General features: G+C 43.8%; 1 protein-coding gene across 1 annotated transcript in view; it reads left to right on the top strand.

Moving 5' to 3' along the window:
- Positions 1 to 11,744, top strand: part of slc6a17 (solute carrier family 6 member 17) — a 46,953-nt gene extending 35,209 nt beyond the window's left edge. Inside the window, exons 7-12 of the mRNA XM_014134363.3 lie at positions 1,279 to 1,520; positions 4,887 to 5,079; positions 5,773 to 5,968; positions 6,279 to 6,438; positions 6,818 to 6,980; positions 8,778 to 11,744. Coding sequence (XP_013989838.1) covers positions 1,279 to 1,520; positions 4,887 to 5,079; positions 5,773 to 5,968; positions 6,279 to 6,438; positions 6,818 to 6,980; positions 8,778 to 9,152 — 1,329 coding nt within the window. The 3' untranslated portion in view covers positions 9,153 to 11,744. The remainder of the gene's footprint in view (positions 1 to 1,278; positions 1,521 to 4,886; positions 5,080 to 5,772; positions 5,969 to 6,278; positions 6,439 to 6,817; positions 6,981 to 8,777) is intronic.
- The last annotated feature ends 8,363 nt before the right edge of the window (positions 11,745 to 20,107 follow it).

Here is a 20,107-nt window from a genome sequence, read left to right as displayed (position 1 = left end):
AGCGCCACAGATTCAACTCACCTGCATGTTGTGTATCCAAAGGTAGAACACAGCCATCCGATATCCAACACAGCCATCCGATATCCAACACAGCCATCCGATATCCAACACAGCCATCCATCCAACATCCAACACAGCCATCCAACATCCAACACAGCCATCCAACATCCAACACAGCCATCCAACATCCAACACAGCCACCCAACATCCAACACAGCGATCCAACACAGCCATCCAACATCCAACAGCCATCCAACATCCAAAACAGCCATCCGATATCCAACAGCCATCCAACATCCAACACAGCCATCCAATATCCAACACAGCCATCCAACATCCAACACAGCCATCCAACATCCAACACAGCCATCCGACATCCAGCACAGCCATCCAACGTCCAACACAGCCATCCGACATCCAGCACAGCCATCCAACGTCCAACACAGCCATCCAACATCCAACGCAGCCATCCGACATCCAGCACAGCCATCCAACGTCCAACACAGCCATCCAACATCCAGCACAGCCATCCAACACTATCTCCGACTCCCTCTGAAACACAGGGCTATGGCTGTCATCACACTCAGACTAGAGAGTGGCTGTCATCACACTCAGACTAGAGAGTGGCTGTCATCACACTCAGACTAGAGAGCATTGGTGCAGAGCATCACATTCTGAGAGGAGAGAAAGGTTTCCTGATATGACAGTTTCTGTTTGTCTGTCTGGACTCAATTCTATTTAGGGAAACTAGTCTCAGGGCAGTGTCTGTTTGTCTGTCTGGACTGGATTCTATGTAGGGAAACTCTAGTCTCAGGGCAGTGTCTGTTTGTCTGTCTGGACTGGATTCTATGTAGGGAAACTCTAGTCCCAGGGCAGTGTCTGTTTGTCTGTCTGGACTGGATTCTATGTAGGGAAACTCTAGTCCCAGGGCCGTGTTTGTCCTGCAGTCTTTTGTTCCTCATTCTTGCATCCCATTCTTTGCAGGGATAGGAACATTGATCCTCACCCTTAGATAGTTAGATAGGGGAGTGTTTTAGTGAAACATTTTCTTTAAAGGACACTCAACCATAATTCATGTATTCAATGCCTCTGTACTGGATGTCTGGATCCTTAGAGTGATGTCAGACTGAAAGTGTGAAATTGTGGTTGTTGTCTCCCTCCAATGGCTGACTTAGGTACTCGCACTAGATAATGTCTTTCTCCTCTTGGTAAGTGCAAAAGGCCATGATTGTGTGGAACATGACATAGTTGCCCCTAACCTCTGACCTCTAACCCCAGTTGGAGAAGATGCTGGAGCCCCAGGTATGGAGGGAGGCAGCCACCCAGGTGTTCTTCGCTCTGGGCCTGGGGTTCGGAGGGGTCATAGCCTTCTCCAGCTACAACAAGCGGGACAACAACTGCCACTTTGACGCAGCGCTGGTCTCTATCATCAACTTCATCACCTCCATCCTGGCTACGCTGGTGGTGTTCGCCGTGCTGGGGTTCAAGGCCAACATCATGAACGAGAAATGTGTTGTGGAGTGAGTATATCTTATCCCAGATCTGTTTGTGCTGTCTTCTGGAGTTAATCTGCTGTATAACCAGTCGTTCCTCTTGAATCCTGACTTAATATGATGTGTTTTTTGGCAGGGTTGGGAAGTAATGGATTACATGTAATCTGTTACATGTAAGGGATTGCAAAAAAAAACCGGTAACTGTAATCCGGTACATTACCAGCAAAAATATTATAATCAGATTACAGATATAGAAAAACTAGATGATTACTTCGAGGATTACTTTTAAATTCAGAAAGGATGTTTGGGGGAAAAAAATCTTTGATACTTCATTGTTTTCTCAAGGATATTCAAATCAGCATTGAAAAAAAGGCACAAGTTTAAGTTTGTTCCACCTGAGCGAGTCTGAACACAAGTCAGAGACCACTATGATGACACACCAAAAGTTTTTGATGGATCGCGGGAAAAGAGCAGGAATAGGCTTTTGTAGGCTACAGTCCAAGCTATGTCTTTCAATGGTGCGACTGCTATCGGCAACCAAAGATTATCCAATTTGAAAAAATCCTTGGAGGTAAGGATGACAGCAGTGGTGGAGTCTACGGCAATACGGATATCACTTATTATTGATATGTACATAGCGAATTGATGTGAATCACACTGTTGCTCTCTCATTTAGCTATTTGCGCCTTATGGATTGTGGTTGTTATGGATGCCTGTTCACAAATCTAAATGTGTATTTGAACCCAATAATGGTTTGAATTCAAGAAGTTTAAGCTGCCTATCGATAATTGTTTTTGAAACCAGTGGACGGCCAGTGAAAAATGCTCTCTTGCGACAGCTGCATAGTGCAGATCCCAGCCTGTGGGATAAAAGTGGGGCTTTTATTGCTCAATCTAATTCATGCTGATAAAAAGGCCTAATGGACACATGCTCAAACTTGTACACTTTTGATAAACTTTAATTATATATATATATATATATAATTTATAAGTCCAAAAATGGATGTAGCAACTACAGATTGCCCCTTTATAAATATACAGTTGAAGTCAGAAGTTTACATACACCTTAGCCAAATACATTTAAAGTCAGTTTTTCACAATTCCTGACATTTAATCCTAGTAAAATTACCTGTTTTAGGTCAGTTAGGATCACCACTTTATTTTAAGAATGTGAAATGTCAGAATAATAGTTGAGAGAATGATTTATTTCAGCTTTTTTTTTCATCACATTCCCAGTGGGTCAGAAGTTTACATACACTCAATTAGTATTTGGTAGCATTGCCTTTAAATTGTTTAACTTGGATCAAATGTTTCGGGTAGCCTTCCACAAGCTTCCCACAATAAGTTGGGTGAATTTTGGCCCATTCCTCCTGACAGAGCTGGTGTAACTGAGTCAGGTTTGTAGGCCTCCTTGCTCGCACACACTTTTTCAGTTCTGCCCACAGATTTTCTATAGGATTGAGGTCAGGGCTTTGTGATGGCCACTCCAATACCTTGACTTTGTTGTCAACTTTGGATGTATGCTTGGGGTCATTGTCCATTTGGAAGAGCATTTGCAACCAAGCTTTATCTTCCTGACTGATGTCTTGAGATGTTGCTTCAATATATCCACATAATTTTCATCCCTCATGATGCCATCTATTTTGTGAAGTGCACCTGTCCCTCCTGCAGCAAAGCACCCCCACAACATGATGCTGCCACCCCTGTGCTGCACGGCTGGGATGGTGTTCTTCGCCTTGCAAGCATCCCCCTTTTTCTTCCAAACATAACGATGGTCATTATGGCCAAACAGTTTTTTGTTTCATCAGACCAGAGGACATTTCTCCAAAAAGTACGATCTTTGTCCCCATGTGCAGTTGCAAACCGTAGTCTGTCTTTTTTATAGCGGTTTTGGAGCAGAGGCTTCCTTGCTGAGCGGCCTTTCAGGTTATGTCGATATAGGACTCGTTTTACTGTGGATATAGATACTTTTGTACCTGTTTCCTCCAGCATCTTCACAAGGTCCTATGCAGTTGTTCAGGGATTGATTCGCACTTTTCGCACCAACGTACATTCATCTCTAGGAGACAGAATATGTCTCCTTCCTGAGTGGTATGACGGCTGCGTGGTCCCATGGTGTTTATACTTGCGTACTATTGTTTGTACAGCTGAACGTGGTACCTTCAGGCATTTGGAAATTGCTCCCAAGGATGAACCAGACTTGTGGAGGTCTACAATTATTTTCTGAGGTCTTGGCTGATTTATTTTGATTTTCCCATGATGTCAAGCAAAGAGGCACTGAGTTTGAAGGTAGGCCTTGAAATAAATCCACAGGTACACCTCCAATTGATTCAAATTATGTCAATTAGCCTATCAGAAGCTTCTAAAGCCATAACATTATTATCTGGAATTTTCCAAGCTGTTTAAAGGCACAGTCAACTTAGTGTATGTTAACTTCTGACCCACTGGAATTGTGATACAGTGAATTATAAGTGAAATAATCTGTCTGTTAGCAATTGCTGGTAAAATTACTTGATGTAGATGTCCTAACCGACTTGCCAAAACTATAGTTTGTTAACAAGAAATTTGTGGAGTGGTTGAAAAATGAGTTTTAATGACTCCAACCTAAGTGTATGTAAACTTCCGACTTCAACTGTATATATATATATATATATATATACACTACCGGTCAAAAGTTTTAGAACACCTACTCATTCAAGGGTTTTTTATTTATTTCTACATTGTAGAATAATAGTGAAGACTTCAAAACTATGAATAAAACATATGGAATCATGTAGTAATCAAGAAAGTGTTAAACAAATCAAAATATATTTTAGATTTTAGATTCTTCAAAGTAGCCATCTTTTTCCTTGATTCTTTGCACACTCTTGGCATTCTCTCAACCAGCTTCATGAAGTAGTCACCTGAAATGCATTTCAATTAACAGGTGTGCCTTGTTAACTGTTAATTTGTGGAATTTCATCTTTTTCCTTCTTAATGTGTTTGAGCAAATCAGTTGTGTTGTGACAAGGTAGCGTTGGTATACAGAAGACAGCCCTATTTGGTGAAAGACAAGTCCATATTATGGCAAGAACAGCTCAAATAAGCAGAGAAAAGACAGTCCATCATTACTTTAAGACATGAAGGTCAGTCAATACAGAACATTTCAAGAACTTTGAATGTTTCTTCAAGTGCAGTCGCAAAAACCATCAAGCGCCAAACTCAAATAATTTTGTCAAGCTCACATAGCTTAACCAACCGCATATTGTCGTTGTAAAATAGAGTCAATCTCTTTCAGCATTATCCCTACCCACTCTGTCTTTCCTACCTGTTACTATGAATGCAGCTAGATGAAATCACTATCTCACAATTAACACTAACCCTTTCCTCCTCTCCTCTCTCCTCCTTTCTACAGGAATGCTGAGAAGATCCTAGGTTACCTGAACACAGGTGTGTTGAGCCATGATCTGATCCCTCCCCACGTCAACTTCTCTCACCTGTCAGCTGTGGACTATCAGGAGATGTATGGAGTGATCAAGACTGTCAAGGAGGACAGCTTCAGTCAGCTTGGACTGGACCCCTGTATACTGGAGGATGAACTCAACAAGGTATGTTGGGTCTGGACCCCTGTATACTGGAGGATGAACTCAACAAGGTATGTTGGGACTGGACCCCTGTATACTGGAGGTCAAACTCAACAAGGTATGTTGGGACTGGACCCCTGTATACTGGAGGTAAAACTCAACACGGCATGTTGGGTCTGGACCCCTGTATACTGGAGGTAAAACTCAACAGGGCATGTTGGGTCTGGACCCCTGTATACTGGAGGACAAACTCAACAGGGCATGTTGGGTCTGGACCCCTGTATACTGGAGGACAAACTCAACAGGGCATGTTGGGTCTGGACCCCTGTATACTGGAGGACAAACTCAACAAGGCATGTTGGGTCTGGACCCCTGTATACTGGACGACGAAATCAACAAGGCATGTTGGTCTGATTTGGTTTAGAGTTGAAAATCTTTTTTTTTAATACATTTTCACACCAAAAAAACAAACATTTTTGTGGCCTTTCATGTTAATCCATAGTCCTGATTTTTCCAGTACTGCTTTCGGTCTCTGAAACAAGCCTATAAAGTAGAGATTTCATACTCTTATCAACACCCAAAGCACTTCCAACATCATCTACAACCACTTTTAGATGGAAAACAGTCGTCTCATTATGTGAAGTGAAATATAGTGAAGACACATGGATTAAACATCTCTCTTTCCTCATCTCTTTCCCTCCCTCTCTCTTTCTCTAGGCAGTGCAGGGAACAGGCCTGGCCTTCATCGCCTTCACTGAGGCCATGACCCACTTCCCTGCCTCTCCCTTCTGGTCTGTCATGTTCTTCTTCATGCTGATTAACCTGGGGCTGGGGTCCATGATCGGCACCATGACAGGGATCACCACACCTGTACTGGACGCCTTCCCCAAGATACGCAAGGAGTTCCTCTGTGGTAAGTCTGCTATTGGTTGGTTGGTTGATTGGTTGGTTGATTTATTCTTTATCAGTCAGAAGTCAAAGGTCAGCCAATGGCTGTTGAAAGAGACTATATGTTGTATGCCTTACTTTGAATTGGTAAGCATCAGAAATGTAGTCATATAATCAGCCTGACATCTTTCTTCTCTAGTCCTCCTCTCTCAGTAGGCAGTTGCATCGTAGTCTTCTTCTGTGGTCTGTATGTATGATTATTAATGTTTCCCACTCCTCTTCCTCCTCTTCCTCCTCTTCCTCTCTTCCCCCTCTTCCTCGTCCTTCCTTCTCAGTTGGTTGTTGCATTGTGGCGTTCTTCTGTGGTCTGCTGTTCGTCCAGCGCTCCGGGAACTACTTTGTGACCATGTTTGATGACTACTCAGCTGGCCTGCCTCTCACTGTGGTGGTTATACTTGAGAATATATCTGTGGCCTGGATCTACGGCACCAAGAGGTACTGGATGCATAACATGACACAAGGAACGTACATATTACTTTACAGCAGTGCCTAGGAGAAATGGCTTTGTAAATTTGATTGTGTTCAAAATTCGCTTTTGTTCATCCCCACCTTAATCTCCTTCCTTCCTTCCTTCCTTCCTTCCGTCCTTCCTTCCTTCCTTCCTTCCTTCCTTCCTTCCTTCCTTCCTTCCTTCCTTCCTTCCTTCCTTCCTTCCTTCCTTCCTTCCTTCCTTCCTTCCTTCCTTCCTTCCTTCCTTCCTTCCTTCCTTCCTTCCTTCCTTCCTTCCTTCCTTCCTTCCTTCCTTCTCTCTCTCTCTCTCTCTCTCTCTCTCTCTCTCTCTCTCTCTCTCGCTCTCTCTCTCTCTCTCTCTCAGGTTCATGCAGGACCTAGAGGATATGTTGGGTTTCAGACCCTACTCTTTCTATTTCTATATGTGGAAGTACGTATCGCCTGCCTGTCTCACCGTGCTCATCGTTGCCACTGTGATAGAGATGGCCATCAGTCCTGCTGGGTACAATGCCTGGGTGGAGGAACTGGTCAGTGAATCTTTACCTCTGTTACACCAGTTTAGCGCAAACACATTTGTACTAATCCATCCATTTCACCTAACCGGTACCTCACTCTTAGTCCAATGACTACAATCTTTTTCATGGTCCTTCTTTGTATTCACACATGCATTTACTTTCCCTTTAAAATGATCTCCTCTTGGTCAATGGTTGACTCACCCTCATCTTCCTCATCACGGACTGCTTCACTTTATATACAGTGTCTTCAGAAGTATTCACACCCTTTTAATTCGCTTTGTAAAATTGTTTCAAAATTAATTAAAAAAATAAAAAGCCTAAATGTCTTGAGTCAATAAGTATTCAACCCCTTTGTTATGGCAAGCCTAAATAAGTTCAGAATTAAAAATGTGCTTAATAAGTTGTAAAATCACATAATAATTTGCATGGACTCATTCATTCTGTGTTCAATAATAGTGGTTAACGTGATGTTTAATCACTACCCCATTTCTATACCCCAAACATACAATTATTCTGTAAGGTCCCTCAATCGAGTAGTGAATATCAAGCACAGATTCAACCAATGCCTCGCAAAGAATGGCACTCGATTGGTAGATGTGTAACAACAACAACAACAAAAAAGTGTATACTGCATATCCTTTTGAGGTAAAGTTATTAATTAGGCTTTTTATGGTGTATCAACACACCCTGGCACTTTCTAACTCAGTTGCCAGAGAGTAAGAATAATAATATTCCAAAACATACATCCTGTTTGCAACAAGGCACACAAAAAAATATTGCAAAGAAAATTAACTTTTTAGTCCTGAATACAATGTGTTATGTTTGGGGCAAATCCAACACAACACATCACTGAGTACCACTCATTCATATTTTCAAGCATGGTGGTGGCTGCATCATGTTATGGGTATGCTTGTCATCAGCAAGGACTAGGGAGTAAAATTCCCAAATAAAAATTACAGAATAAAGCTAATCACAGGCAAAATCCTAGAGGAAAACCTGATTCGATTGCTTTCAAATTCACCTTTCAACCTAAAACACAATGCCAAATCTACACTGGAGTTGGTTACCAAGATGACATTCAAATCAAATCAAATGTTATTGGTCGCATACACATGGTTAGCAGATGTTAATGCGAGTGTAGTGAAATGCTTGTGCTTCTAGTTCCGACCGTGCAGTAATATCTAACAAGTAATCTAACATTGAATGTTCCTGAGTGGCCTAGTTACTATTTTGACTTAAATCGTCTTTAAAATCTATGCCAAGTCTTGAAAATGGCTTTCTAGCAATGATGAACAACCAACTGGACAGAGCTTGAAGATTTTTATAAAGAATAATGGACAAATGTTGTTCAATCCAGGTGTGAAGGGCTCTTAGAGACTTACCCAGAAAGACTCACAGCTCTAATCGCTGCCAAAGGGGATTCTAACATGTATTGATTCAGTGGGGTGAATACTTACTTTAACATTGCAGAGTATTTTGTGTAGATTTTTGACCAAAAATTACAATTAAATCCATTTGAATCCCACTTTATAACACAACAAAATGTGGAAAACGTCATGGGGTGTGAATAATTTCTGAAGGAACTGTATATTCCATCTATGTTTGTATTTACTGTGTAATTAGTTTATCGTGTGTTTGTACCTCATTTACACTTCTTTCTTGTGTTTTATGCAGTTGCAAACCCAATTTCCCAATATTGGGACATTTAAAGCTTTTCTGAATCTGTATCTCAATGTTTCTTCACTCTCCTCCTCCACCCTCTTCTTCGTCCTCCCTCTCCTCTCCTCCCTCTCGTTCTCCCTCTGCTAGGCATCGGAGAAGTTCCTCTCCTACCCTCCGTGGGCTCTGGGTGTGGCCTACTCCCTCATCATCGCCGCCATGCTTCCTCTCCCCTGCGTCTTCATCGCCCGCCACTTCAACCTACTCTCTGACGGCTCCAACAAGCTGTCTGTCTCCTACCGTAAAGGCATGACCAAGGACCTCTCTGGCCTAGAGGAGGAGAATGAGTCCCGCTTCATCCTCAGTAAAGGCACCCCCAGCCCCAGCCCCTCGCCTATGCCTTCTCACCGCCCCTACCTGGGGCCCGGCGGAGCCCAGGAGATGACCAACACGGCTGGATATGGTACCGGGACACCGACCAAGACGGGTTATCAGAATATTCATTCGCCAGAGTCCGAACTATGATCGATCTGACTGACTGAAGCACAAGAAACCCTATCTATTAAACCCAACACAACACAGCCCCTCCAGAGAGAGAGAGAGAAAGAAAGAGCACTCTCTCTGCTGTTCACATATCTGTAAAGCACAGCCCCCCCCCTCTCTCTGCTGTTCACATATCTGTAAAACACAGCCCCCCCCCATCTACTGTTCACCTAGCTGTAAAGCAAAGCCCCCCATCTCTGCTGTTCACCTATCTGTAAAGCACAGCCCCCCCTCTCTCTACTCTTCACCTAGCTGTAAAGCACAGCCCCCCCTCTCTCTGCTGTTCACCTATCTGTAAAGCACAGCCCCCCCCCCTATCTCTACTGTTCACCTAGCTGTAAAGCACAGCCCCCCATCTCTACTGTTCACCTAGCTGTAAAGCACAGCCCCCCCCCCCCTCTCTGCTGTTCACCTAGCTGTTAAGCACAGCCCCCCATCTCTGCTGTTCACCTAGCTGTAAAGCACAGCCCCCCCTCTCTACTGTTGAACTAGCTGTAAAGCACAGCCCCCCCCTCTCTACTGTTCACCTAGCTGTAAAGCACAGCCCCCCCTCTCTCTACTGTTCACCTAGCTGTAAAGCACAGCCCCCCCTCTCTACTGTTCACATATCTGTAAAACACAGCCCCCCCTCTCTACTGTTCACCTAGCTGTAAAGCACAGCCCCCCCTCTACTGTTCACATATCTGTAAAACACAGCCCCCCTCTCTCTACTGTTCACCTATCTGTAAAACACAGCCCCCCCCCTTCTACTGTTCACCTAGCTGTAAAGCACAGCCCCCCCTCTCTACTGTTCACATATCTGTAAAACACAGCCCCCCCTCTCTACTGTTCACCTAGCTGTAAAGCAAAGCCCCCCCCCCCTCTCTACTGTTCACATATCTGTAAAACACAGCCCCCCCCTCTCTACTGTTCACATATCTGTAAAGCACAGCCCCCCTCTCTCTGCTGTTCACCTAGCTGTAAAGAACAGCCCCCCCTCTCTCTACTGTTCACCTAGCTGTAAAGCACAGCCCCCCCCCCCTCTCTACTGTTCACATATCTGTAAAACACAGCCCCCCCTCTCTACTGTTCACCTAGCTGTAAAGCACAGCCCCCCTCTCTCTGCTGTTCACCTAGCTGTAAAGAACAGCCCCCCCTCTCTCTACTGTTCACCTAGCTGTAAAGCACAGCCCCCCCCCTCTCTACTGTTCACATATCTGTAAAACACAGCCCCCCATCTCTGCTGTTCACCTAGCTGTAAAGCACAGCCCCCCCTCTCTCTACTGTTCACCTAGCTGTAAAGCACAGCCCCCCCTCTCTCTACTGTTCACCTAGCTGTAAAGCACAGCCCCCCCCCCCCTCTACTGTTCACATATCTGTAAAGCACAGCCCCCCCACTCCCCATAACATAGAACATCTCTGAGCCATAACACACTTTCATTCTATTCTAAAACAACCTTCCCCACATCGCCCCTAATCCAAACAAACCCATGGCCCTAAGCAGAGCCGCTACAAATGTTGATGTCAGTCCTCGTCCTACATCACTCAGAGACACAAACGAAGAAGGAGAGCCCCCATTTGAATTCAGCCTTAGAAGGTAGGCAGGGGGTGATTCATCTGAACGCAGATAAGCCAAGCAGCTAGCGTTTGATCATCAGGCAGCATGTGTGTGTGTGTGTGTGTGTGTGTGTGTGTGTGTGTGTGTGTGTGTGTGTGTGTGTGTGTGTGTGTGTGTGTGTGTGTTTGTCGTAGTGCTCCCCAGCCAGTCCAGGTGACCCCTAGTGTTATAAATAGAACTGTGATACCCACGTTGGCAACCGGCCCCGGCAACACAGTGCCATGGTGATGAATCCTCTTGTGATGTCATGGAGGAAGGCACACACACACACACACACACAAGAGGGCACGTTGTTGCGCTTTGTCAACCAGCTGTTACCAAGCCGGGTTGTATTCATTCGGGAGGAAAACGTTTAGAAGCAGAGTGAAACCAACTGTTAAAAAAACAATTGAAACAGGGAGGTACAGCCTGAATGTGTTCTAAGGTACTACCTGAAAATTTGAGCACAGATTGTAGTTTTCCGTTGCAAAATGTTTTGCTACGGTGTGACCTTTTGAACACTACCCAGGTGTGCCGCAAGCCATTATATATGTTGATTTCTGTTGACCGTTGTTCAGAAATGGATCAATGGGAAATGTAGGGTTAATTGTTATTGTACATTCCTCTAATCTTGTTCTTCGATAAGCACTCTGATCAATCAAAGGCACTAATAATAGATTTATTTATGTGAATTGTCAAGTAAAAAAAAAAGCCTTTTTATTTAAATGGTTGAGATATTTGTATAATAGTGTGTAATAATAATTATGTGGATAATGTAGTCTATAATACTGTAGTGTACAAAACGTGTTTTTTGTTGTTGCAATAGAAGACTTGAACCACAGGGTGGCGCTGTTGGCCACCAGAGGAGTACCAGACATTATCTGTGTGTTTCCTGCTTCTCCATGAAGACAAAATCCATCCTCTCCTTCATCGCACTGATCTGCAAGAACTGGCCAGGTTAAATATTTTCCAAACAGTGCAGATGAAGGGGGGGGGGGGGGGGGAATTATGAGAGGAAGGATTTTTAAGAGATTGAGAATGAGATACATCCAAGCTGTTACTGGCAGCCAGCCCAGAGATGCTTTGATTATACTGTTGATACAGCCTATGGTCAACCTGTTGATGGATTATAATGTTGATACAGCCTATGGTCAACCTGTTGATGGTTTATACTGTTGATACAACCTATGGTCAACCTGTTGATGGTTTATACTGTTGATACAGCCTATGGTCAACCTGTTGATGGTTTATACTGTTGATACAGCCTATGGTCAACCTGTTGATGGTTTATACTGTTGATACAGCCTATGGTCAACCTGTTGATGGTTTATACTGTTGATACAACCTATGGTCAACCTGTTGATGGTTTATACTGTTGATACAGCCTATGGTCAACCTGTTGATGGTTTATACTGTTGATACAGCCTATGGTCAACCTGTTGATGGTTTATACTGTTGATACAGCCTATGGTCAACCTGTTGATGGTTTATACTGTTGATACAGCCTATGGTCAACCTGTTGATGGATTATACTGTTCATACAGACTATGGTCAACCTGTTGATGGATTATACTGTTGATACAGCCTATGGTCAACCTGTTGATGGATTATAATGTTGATATAGCCTATGGTCAACCTGTTGATGGTGCCTGAACAGCATATCTGTGTCTGTCTGCTATATTCTAAAGTGTTGTTATGTAGTCTGTAGTCCCAGCCACGTCAGCACTTTATAGCAGGTAGAGACCCTGGAGTTGAACATCAAGGACTTTATAGCAGGTAGAGACCCTGGAGTTGAACATCAGTGACTTTATAGCAGGTAGAGACCCTGAAGTTGAACATCAATGACTTTGTAGCAGGTAGAGACCCTGGAGTTGAACATCAAACACTGATTGAACAGAAAACCACCGACAGAGCATGTCTTGTCTGTCTGCAGCAGTAGTCACAACAGGACTGTCATTAACTGTGCTTTTAATTTATTTGATACGATTAGAAGTGATAGACCTGTAATGATGGCCGCAGAATACAGAATACCCAGCACACAAATAGCACAGGATCTAAAATGCAGGTACAAACATAGAAGCCATCTAGATTGTGGGTCACAGCCACATGTTGCTCGGGACTGCTTGTGGATCACAGCCACAGGATGCTAGGGACCGCTTGTAGATCACAGCCACAGGTAAATTATGGATTACCAATTAGAGAGCTAGAATCACTTGAACTATTATTGATGGAGGGAGAGGTGGAGGGGGAGAGAGAGAGAGAAAATAGTAACCATCATACAGTACTCAAATCAAATCACATTTGATTAGTCACATGCGTTTAATACAACAGGTGTAGACCTTACAGTGAAATGCTTACTTACGAGCCCCTAACCAACAATGCTGTTAAAAAAAAAAACAGCATAAGAATAAGAAATAAAAGTAACAAGCAATTAAAGAGCAGCAGTAAAATAACAATAGCGAGACTATATACAGGGGGGTACCAGTACAGAGTCAATGTTAGTCGAGGTAATTGAGGTAATATGTACATGTAGGTAGAGTTATTAAAGTGACTATGCTTAGATGATAACAACAGAGAATAGCAGCGGTGTAAAAGGGGGGGAGGGCAGCAAAGCAAATAGTCTGGGTAGCCATTTGATTAGATATTCAGGAGTCTTATGGCTTAGGAGTAGAAGCTGTTTAGAAGCCTCTTGGACTCCAACTTTAATGTCATCCAGGCAGCTTCTGCCAAAGTGTGGTCTATTTCTGGTCTGACGCTACCCAGGAAGAGCTGTCTGTCTCTGTCTGGTCTGACACTACCCAGGAAGAGCTGTCTGTCTGGTCTGACACTACCCAGGAAGAGCTGTCTGTCTGGTCTGACACTACTCAGGTGGAGCTGTCTGTCTGGTCTGACACTACCCAGGAAGAGCTGTCTGTCTGGTCTGACACTACCCAGGAAGAGCTGTCTGTCTCTGTCTGGTCTGACACTACCCAGGAAGAGCTGTCTGTCTGGTCTGACACTACCCAGGAAGAGCTGTCTGTCTGGTCTGACACTACCCAGGAAGAGCTGTCTGTCTGGTCTGACACTACCCAGGAAGAGCTGTCTGTCTGTCTGGTTTGACACTACCCAGGAAGAGCTGTCTGTCTCTGTCTGGTCTGACACTACCCAGGAGGAACTGTCTGTCTGGTTTGACACTACCCAGGAAGAGCTGTCTGTCTGGTCTGACACTACCCAGGAAGAGCTGTCTGTCTGGTTTGACACTACCCAGGAGGAACTGTCTGTCTGGTCTGACACTACCCAGGAAGAGCTGTCTGTCTGGTCTGACACTACCCAGGTGGAGCTGTCTGTCTCTGTCTGGTCTGACACTACCCAGGAGGAGCTGTCTGTCTCTGTCTGGTCTGACACTAACCAGGAAGAGCTGTCTGTCTGGTCTGACACTACCCAGGAAGAGCTGTCTGTCTGGTCTGACACTACCCAGGTGGAGCTGTCTGTCTCTGTCTGGTTTGACACTACCCAGGAGGAACTGTCTGTCTGGTTTGACACTACCCAGGAGGAACTGTCTGTCTGGTCTGACACTACCCAGGTGGAGCTGTCTGTCTCTGTCTGGTCTGACACTACCCAGGAGGAGCTGTCTGTCTCTGTCTGGTCTGACACTACCCAGGAGAAACTGTCTGTCTGGTTTGACACTACCCAGGAGGAACTGTCTGTCTGGTTTGACACTACCCAGGAGGAACTGTCTGTCTGGTCTGACACTACCCAGGAAGAGCTGTCTGTCTCTGTCAGGTCTGACACTACCCAGGAAGAGCTGTCTGTCTGGTCTGACACTACCCAGGAAGAGCTGTCTGTCTGGTCTGACACTACCCAGGAAGAGCTGTCTGTCTGGTCTGACACTACCCAGGAAGAGCTGTCTGTCTGGTCTGACACTACCCAGGAAGAGCTGTCTGTCTGGTCTGACACTACCCAGGAAGAGCTGTCTGTCTGGTCTGACACTACCCAGGAAGAGCTGTCTGTCTGGTCTGACACTACCCAGGAAGAGCTGTCTGTCTGGTCTGACACTAACCAGGAAGAGCTGTCTGTCTCTGTCTGGTCTGACACTACCCAGGAAGAGCTGTCTGTCTGGTCTGACACTACCCAGGAAGAGCTGTCTGTCTGGTCTGACACTACCCAGGAAGAGCTGTCTGTCTGGTCTGACACTACCCAGGAAGAGCTGTCTGTCTGGTCTGACACTACCCAGGAAGAGCTGTCTGTCTGGTCTGACACTACCCAGGAAGAGCTGTCTGTCTGGTCTGACACTACCCAGGAGGAGCTGTCTGTCTCTGTCTGGTCTGACACTACCCAGGAAGAGCTGTCTGTCTGGTCTGACACTACCCAGGAAGAGCTGTCTGTCTGGTCTGACACTACCCAGGAAGAGCTGTCTGTCTGGTCTGACACTACCCAGGAAGAGCTGTCTGTCTGGTCTGACACTACCCAGGTGGAGCTGTCTGTCTCTGTCTGGTTTGACACTACCCAGGAAGAGCTGTCTGTCTGGTCTGACACTACCCAGGTGGAGCTGTCTGTCTCTGTATGGTTTGACACTACCCAGGAGGAGCTGTCTGTCTGGTCTGACACTACCCAGGAGGAGTGAGACAAGAAGGTGTTTATGCACAAGGGTCCGATTCCGACTTAGGAATTTATTCCTTTCCTACACACACCTTTCCTACGCACTTCTCAGAAGTTGGTATTCAGACTTACCTTATGCAGATGCATAACTGGCTTTGCAGGCGTGGTTCCCTTGCGAGCGTTGAATAAATGTAATTCAACCACTTACACTTGCTGGCCAGCAGATTTTCTTGTGGAGTATTCAATCAATAGAGTTTTCAGTACATTTATCTAAAGCCATCCCTTTACGGTGAATCTATAATTAGATCGACAGACTAGAATACATGAGAGTATTAGGGATCAATTAAAAAAAGCAGTCTAAATATTTGCATATTTGTCTCTGTTTCAACACCAACTGGTAAATTAAAAAAAATTCTCTCATTATTTAGGCACATTTTAGGGTTAGGAAGGTATGTATTAATCATGAAAAAAAAAACAGATTTGGAGATCTCTAAGCGCTAAATATATTGATAAATCAGAAATACAGTGGTTTGATTCATTCTGAAAATGTGTCACATTCAGTTCTTCAACTAATGATAACGTTGGAAGATTAGTGTACATAGAATTATAATAGGTAGAATAGTGTACAATAGAATTATAATAGGTAGAATAGTGTACAATAGAATTATAATAGGTAGAATAGTGTACAATAGTAGGCTACATCCTCCTCTATTACCTGCACTAACCATAGAACTGTGTGATGACACAGCCAAGTATTGCACTGTGTCAGGGTCAAATTGCTCCATAACGTTTTAATTAGCCTACATGTCTTTATATTTATTTATATATATATATATATATATATATATATATATATATTCAGCAACAACGACGTGGTCGTGACGCCGTTTACAGAGGACGAAACTAAAGGTAAACGAAACAATGTAATTAAATGGAATGATAATGTAGGCTACACCAACTGAAGGGAACTAACCGTTTAAATTGGCAGTTGAATATGTGTGGTTATTAGGCCAACTGACAGTCAATACTGATAGTGGTGTTTAACATGATAGAAACGAGGAGACAGAGAAAGTCGGGGTAGCCTATAATTACAACGTTCCAGAGTGCCCATACCTGCAAGTTAAAAGGATGTACAATTTCATACCTGCATAAAATTATTTTATTTATTTAACGAGGCAAGTCAGTTATGAACAAATTCTTATTTTCAATGACAGCCTAGGAACAATGGGTTAACTGCCTTGTTCAGGGGTAGAACAACAGATTTTTACCTTGTCAGCTCGGGGATTCAATCTTGCAACCTTCCGGTTACTAGTCCAACAGCTCTAACCACTAGGCTACCTGCCACCCCAACAGATTACTTGTGGGAAAGTTGATATGCTTCATTTTTTTGCTGCCATATGACTGGTTTCACATTTGTCTCCAGCGATTATATGGTTCAATAGATCTAAAACAAGCGTAATTTATATTTACATTTCCCTTATCCAAAACGGATTACTTAAATACCTAACTCTTGTCGATAGCTCTTATCAAGTTGGTGTTATTTCAATCTGAAAAAAAAAAAAAAATGATACTTTGTCCACCTTTTATTAATGCTTTCCTTTCACATAAAGCTGGAAGAGTTATGAGGGAATTAAGTCAAGGTCAGAATACCATGTATCTGTAGAAGCACCTTCATGTATTCAATCTCCACCCAAAGCGAGTAGTGTGTGAATAGCACAGATGTGGATCTAAATAGGGGCCATGGCTTTTACTAGACAATTTGCCTAAAAGGACGTTCAATTCCCTTCATCACTTATTGAGGTGATGTAATGTCAACTCCAGATGGCCTGTATGTATTATTACTGTCTCATTACTGCCTTGTACAAGTACCATAAATTAATCATGTGTAGACTAACTCGATTTCTCTCAAAATAACAGTGATAGTGTATTAATTTACTTAATAGTGATAATATGCTTTATTCTGTGATTGATCAATAACTAAACTACAGTACTTACAGGGGAAGCTCAGGAATGTACCATTTGATGTTAGAGGATTCCTCACCCTGGAATGAGTCTTTATGCGCCATTCACTTCCATTGAGTGTTATAGCTAGTAGTAGCTGTAGTTAGCTGCAGTTTGTATTAGCTGTTTGAAGAAAACCGATCCGTGGATAACTGTTTCTCCTGGCCCATAGACTACTTTCAGGGTGAGGAACCATGGAACATCAAGTTGTAGAATTCTGAACCTCCCCCTTTTATTCTGTATATTTACTCTGTAGGCATTGATGTACATTCTGTCAATTCACAATGAAGATATCTATAGCGTAAGTGACAAGGTGAATACTTGAGCTGTATATAATAATTGTATATTTTGAGATATTTCAGATTTTTGTATGTAATGTACCCTTATTGTGTCTGTAGATTTATGATGTAAAGATATTAGTGTGAAATTGTTGTTTTCAATCCAAATAACTGGAGAGATTGTACTTTGGTGTGTGTCTGTGTGCGTGCTCTTGTGTGTGAGTGAGTATGTGGTGTGCTTACGTGTGTGTGTATGTCTGGTGTGAATGAGTGTTTGATTCTGTGTTCATGTAGATGTCATTGTTAAAACTGGTTGTGTGTTTCTTGATTTCCACCTTCAGTGTTGTGTGAGCTTTACTGACTGTAATCAAGTAGATATGACTCACTTGTAATGACTTGGGACCACTGACTTCTTTAAGCAATCTGTAAGTGTTCTGTGTCTCTTCAGCTGCTCTTTGGGACAACTCTCTGTTCTCCACAGAAATTACAACTTGAACATGGAATAAAATAGTGTGAGAATTCACGAGCATCAATACTGTAACAACCAATGTTTTTTGTCTTAGACAAAACATTGAGGGAAAATGAAATAAAAGTTAGCACTTTTATGAACCACATTATACAGTGTGTGGGTAGTGTCATTTATTTTAATACATTTTATTTTATTTCATTAGAATGGGAGTGTCACGTGTGCTCCCTCTCCGGCCTCTAGGTCACCAGGCTGCTCGTTATGGCACACACCTGTCACCATCGTTACGCGCACCTGGGCGCCATCAGACTCACCTGGGCTCCATCACGTCCCTGATTACCTTCCCTATATATGTCACTCCCTTTGGTTCCTTCCCCAGGCGTTATTGTTTGTGTTTCTGTTTCTTGTCTGTGTGTTGTTTGTGTTTCTTGTTTTGTATTTAGTTGCATTTATTTATTAAAACACTCCCTGAACTTGCTTCCTGACTCTCAGCGCAATAACAGTGAGTCGTTACAGTGAGTCTTACCCTGAATGTTGATCGCTTCAAGAAAAGTGTTGTAGAAATCACATTTTCTGTTTATCTTTTCAGCAGAGAGATGGTTTGGAGTCTAACACTGTTATCTGTCTGTCAACAAGCAACTTGGAGTCTAACACCTTGTCTGTTTTGTTACACTAGCAGAAACTGAAGCTACAATAGCTTGTTGGGGGTCTGCTATTGGTTTGCTATTCCCTTGCCGAGGCTACAGTAGGGAGAGATATTCCCTTTGGACATTGACCGCTTTATTGAGTGATGTCAAAGATGCCTGGATTCCCAGAAGTGGATACAACAGTGATGCTTGGATGTGGAAATATAACTCAACAAATCCCATCCCCATCTGAGACAGATGTCACACCCTTTCAGCTCACTATATATCAGATTCTGGTCCTGTGTCTCAGTTGCTAGAGCACGGCATTTCCAATCCCAGGATCGTGGGTTTGATTCCCGCTGGGGCCACCTGTACCAATACTATGTGTGCGTGCATGATGGTAAGGATGAAAACGTCTGCTGAATGGCATATGTTGTAGTATTATAAGGATTAGTTGGTCGATAAAATCAGAATGTTGTTTGTTCAGAAACCCCATCATTTCGCTATTACTTGATCGCTAATTGTTACACCTCTCTGGTCAGGTCTGGTCTGCCACAAATTGGCCCAGATCTGACCCACATCCGGCCCTAATGACGACACTCTTCTCTGGACCCTCTGGGGTACACAGACCCACCACCCTCTTCTCTGGACCATACAGAGAACCATAATCCCTATCCTCTCAGCTGACTGGGGGTTAAAGGTCACTGACAAGCCCACCAGAAAGACACAGCAGCCATATAGAGGGCTTTGGGACACACGCACATGTAAATACACATGTACGCACTCACACACGTGTTCACACAAAATCCTCAAGAGAATTGGGACAGGGACAAGGTGTGTGTGCATGGCATTAAATATTTACACCCTTTGAAAGAAACACTGGAGCGGTACCTTGTCTGACTGGTGTTAACCTTGTCTGACTGGCGTTGACCTCGTCTGACTGGAGTTGACCTCGTCTGACTGGTGTTAACCTCGTCTGACTGGTGTTGACCTCGTCTGACTGGTGTTGACCTCGTCTGACTGGCGTTGACCTCGTCTGACTGGAGTTGACCTCGTCTGACTGGAGTAGACCTCGTCTGACTGGAGTTGACCTCGTCTGACTGGCGTTGACCTCGTCTGACTGGCGTTGACCTCGTCTGACTGGAGTTGACCTCGTCTGACTGGAGTTGACCTCGTCTGACTGGAGTTGACCTCGTCTGACTGGTGTTGACCTCGTCTGACTGGAGTTGACCTCGTCTGACTGGTGTTGACCTCGTCTGACTGGAGTTGACCTCGTCTGACTGGTGTTGACCTCGTCTGACTGGAGTTGACCTCGTCTGACTGGAGTAGACCTCGTCTGACTGGAGTTGACCTCGTCTGACTGGAGTAGACCTCGTCTGACTGGAGTTGACCTCGTCTGACTGGAGTTGACC

The sequence above is a fragment of the Salmo salar genome, chromosome 13 (assembly GCF_965601325.2).
Source record: "Salmo salar chromosome 13, fSalSal1, whole genome shotgun sequence".
Classification (NCBI taxonomy): Eukaryota; Metazoa; Chordata; class Actinopteri; order Salmoniformes; family Salmonidae; genus Salmo; species Salmo salar.
This window is presented reverse-complemented; position numbering and strand designations above follow the sequence as displayed.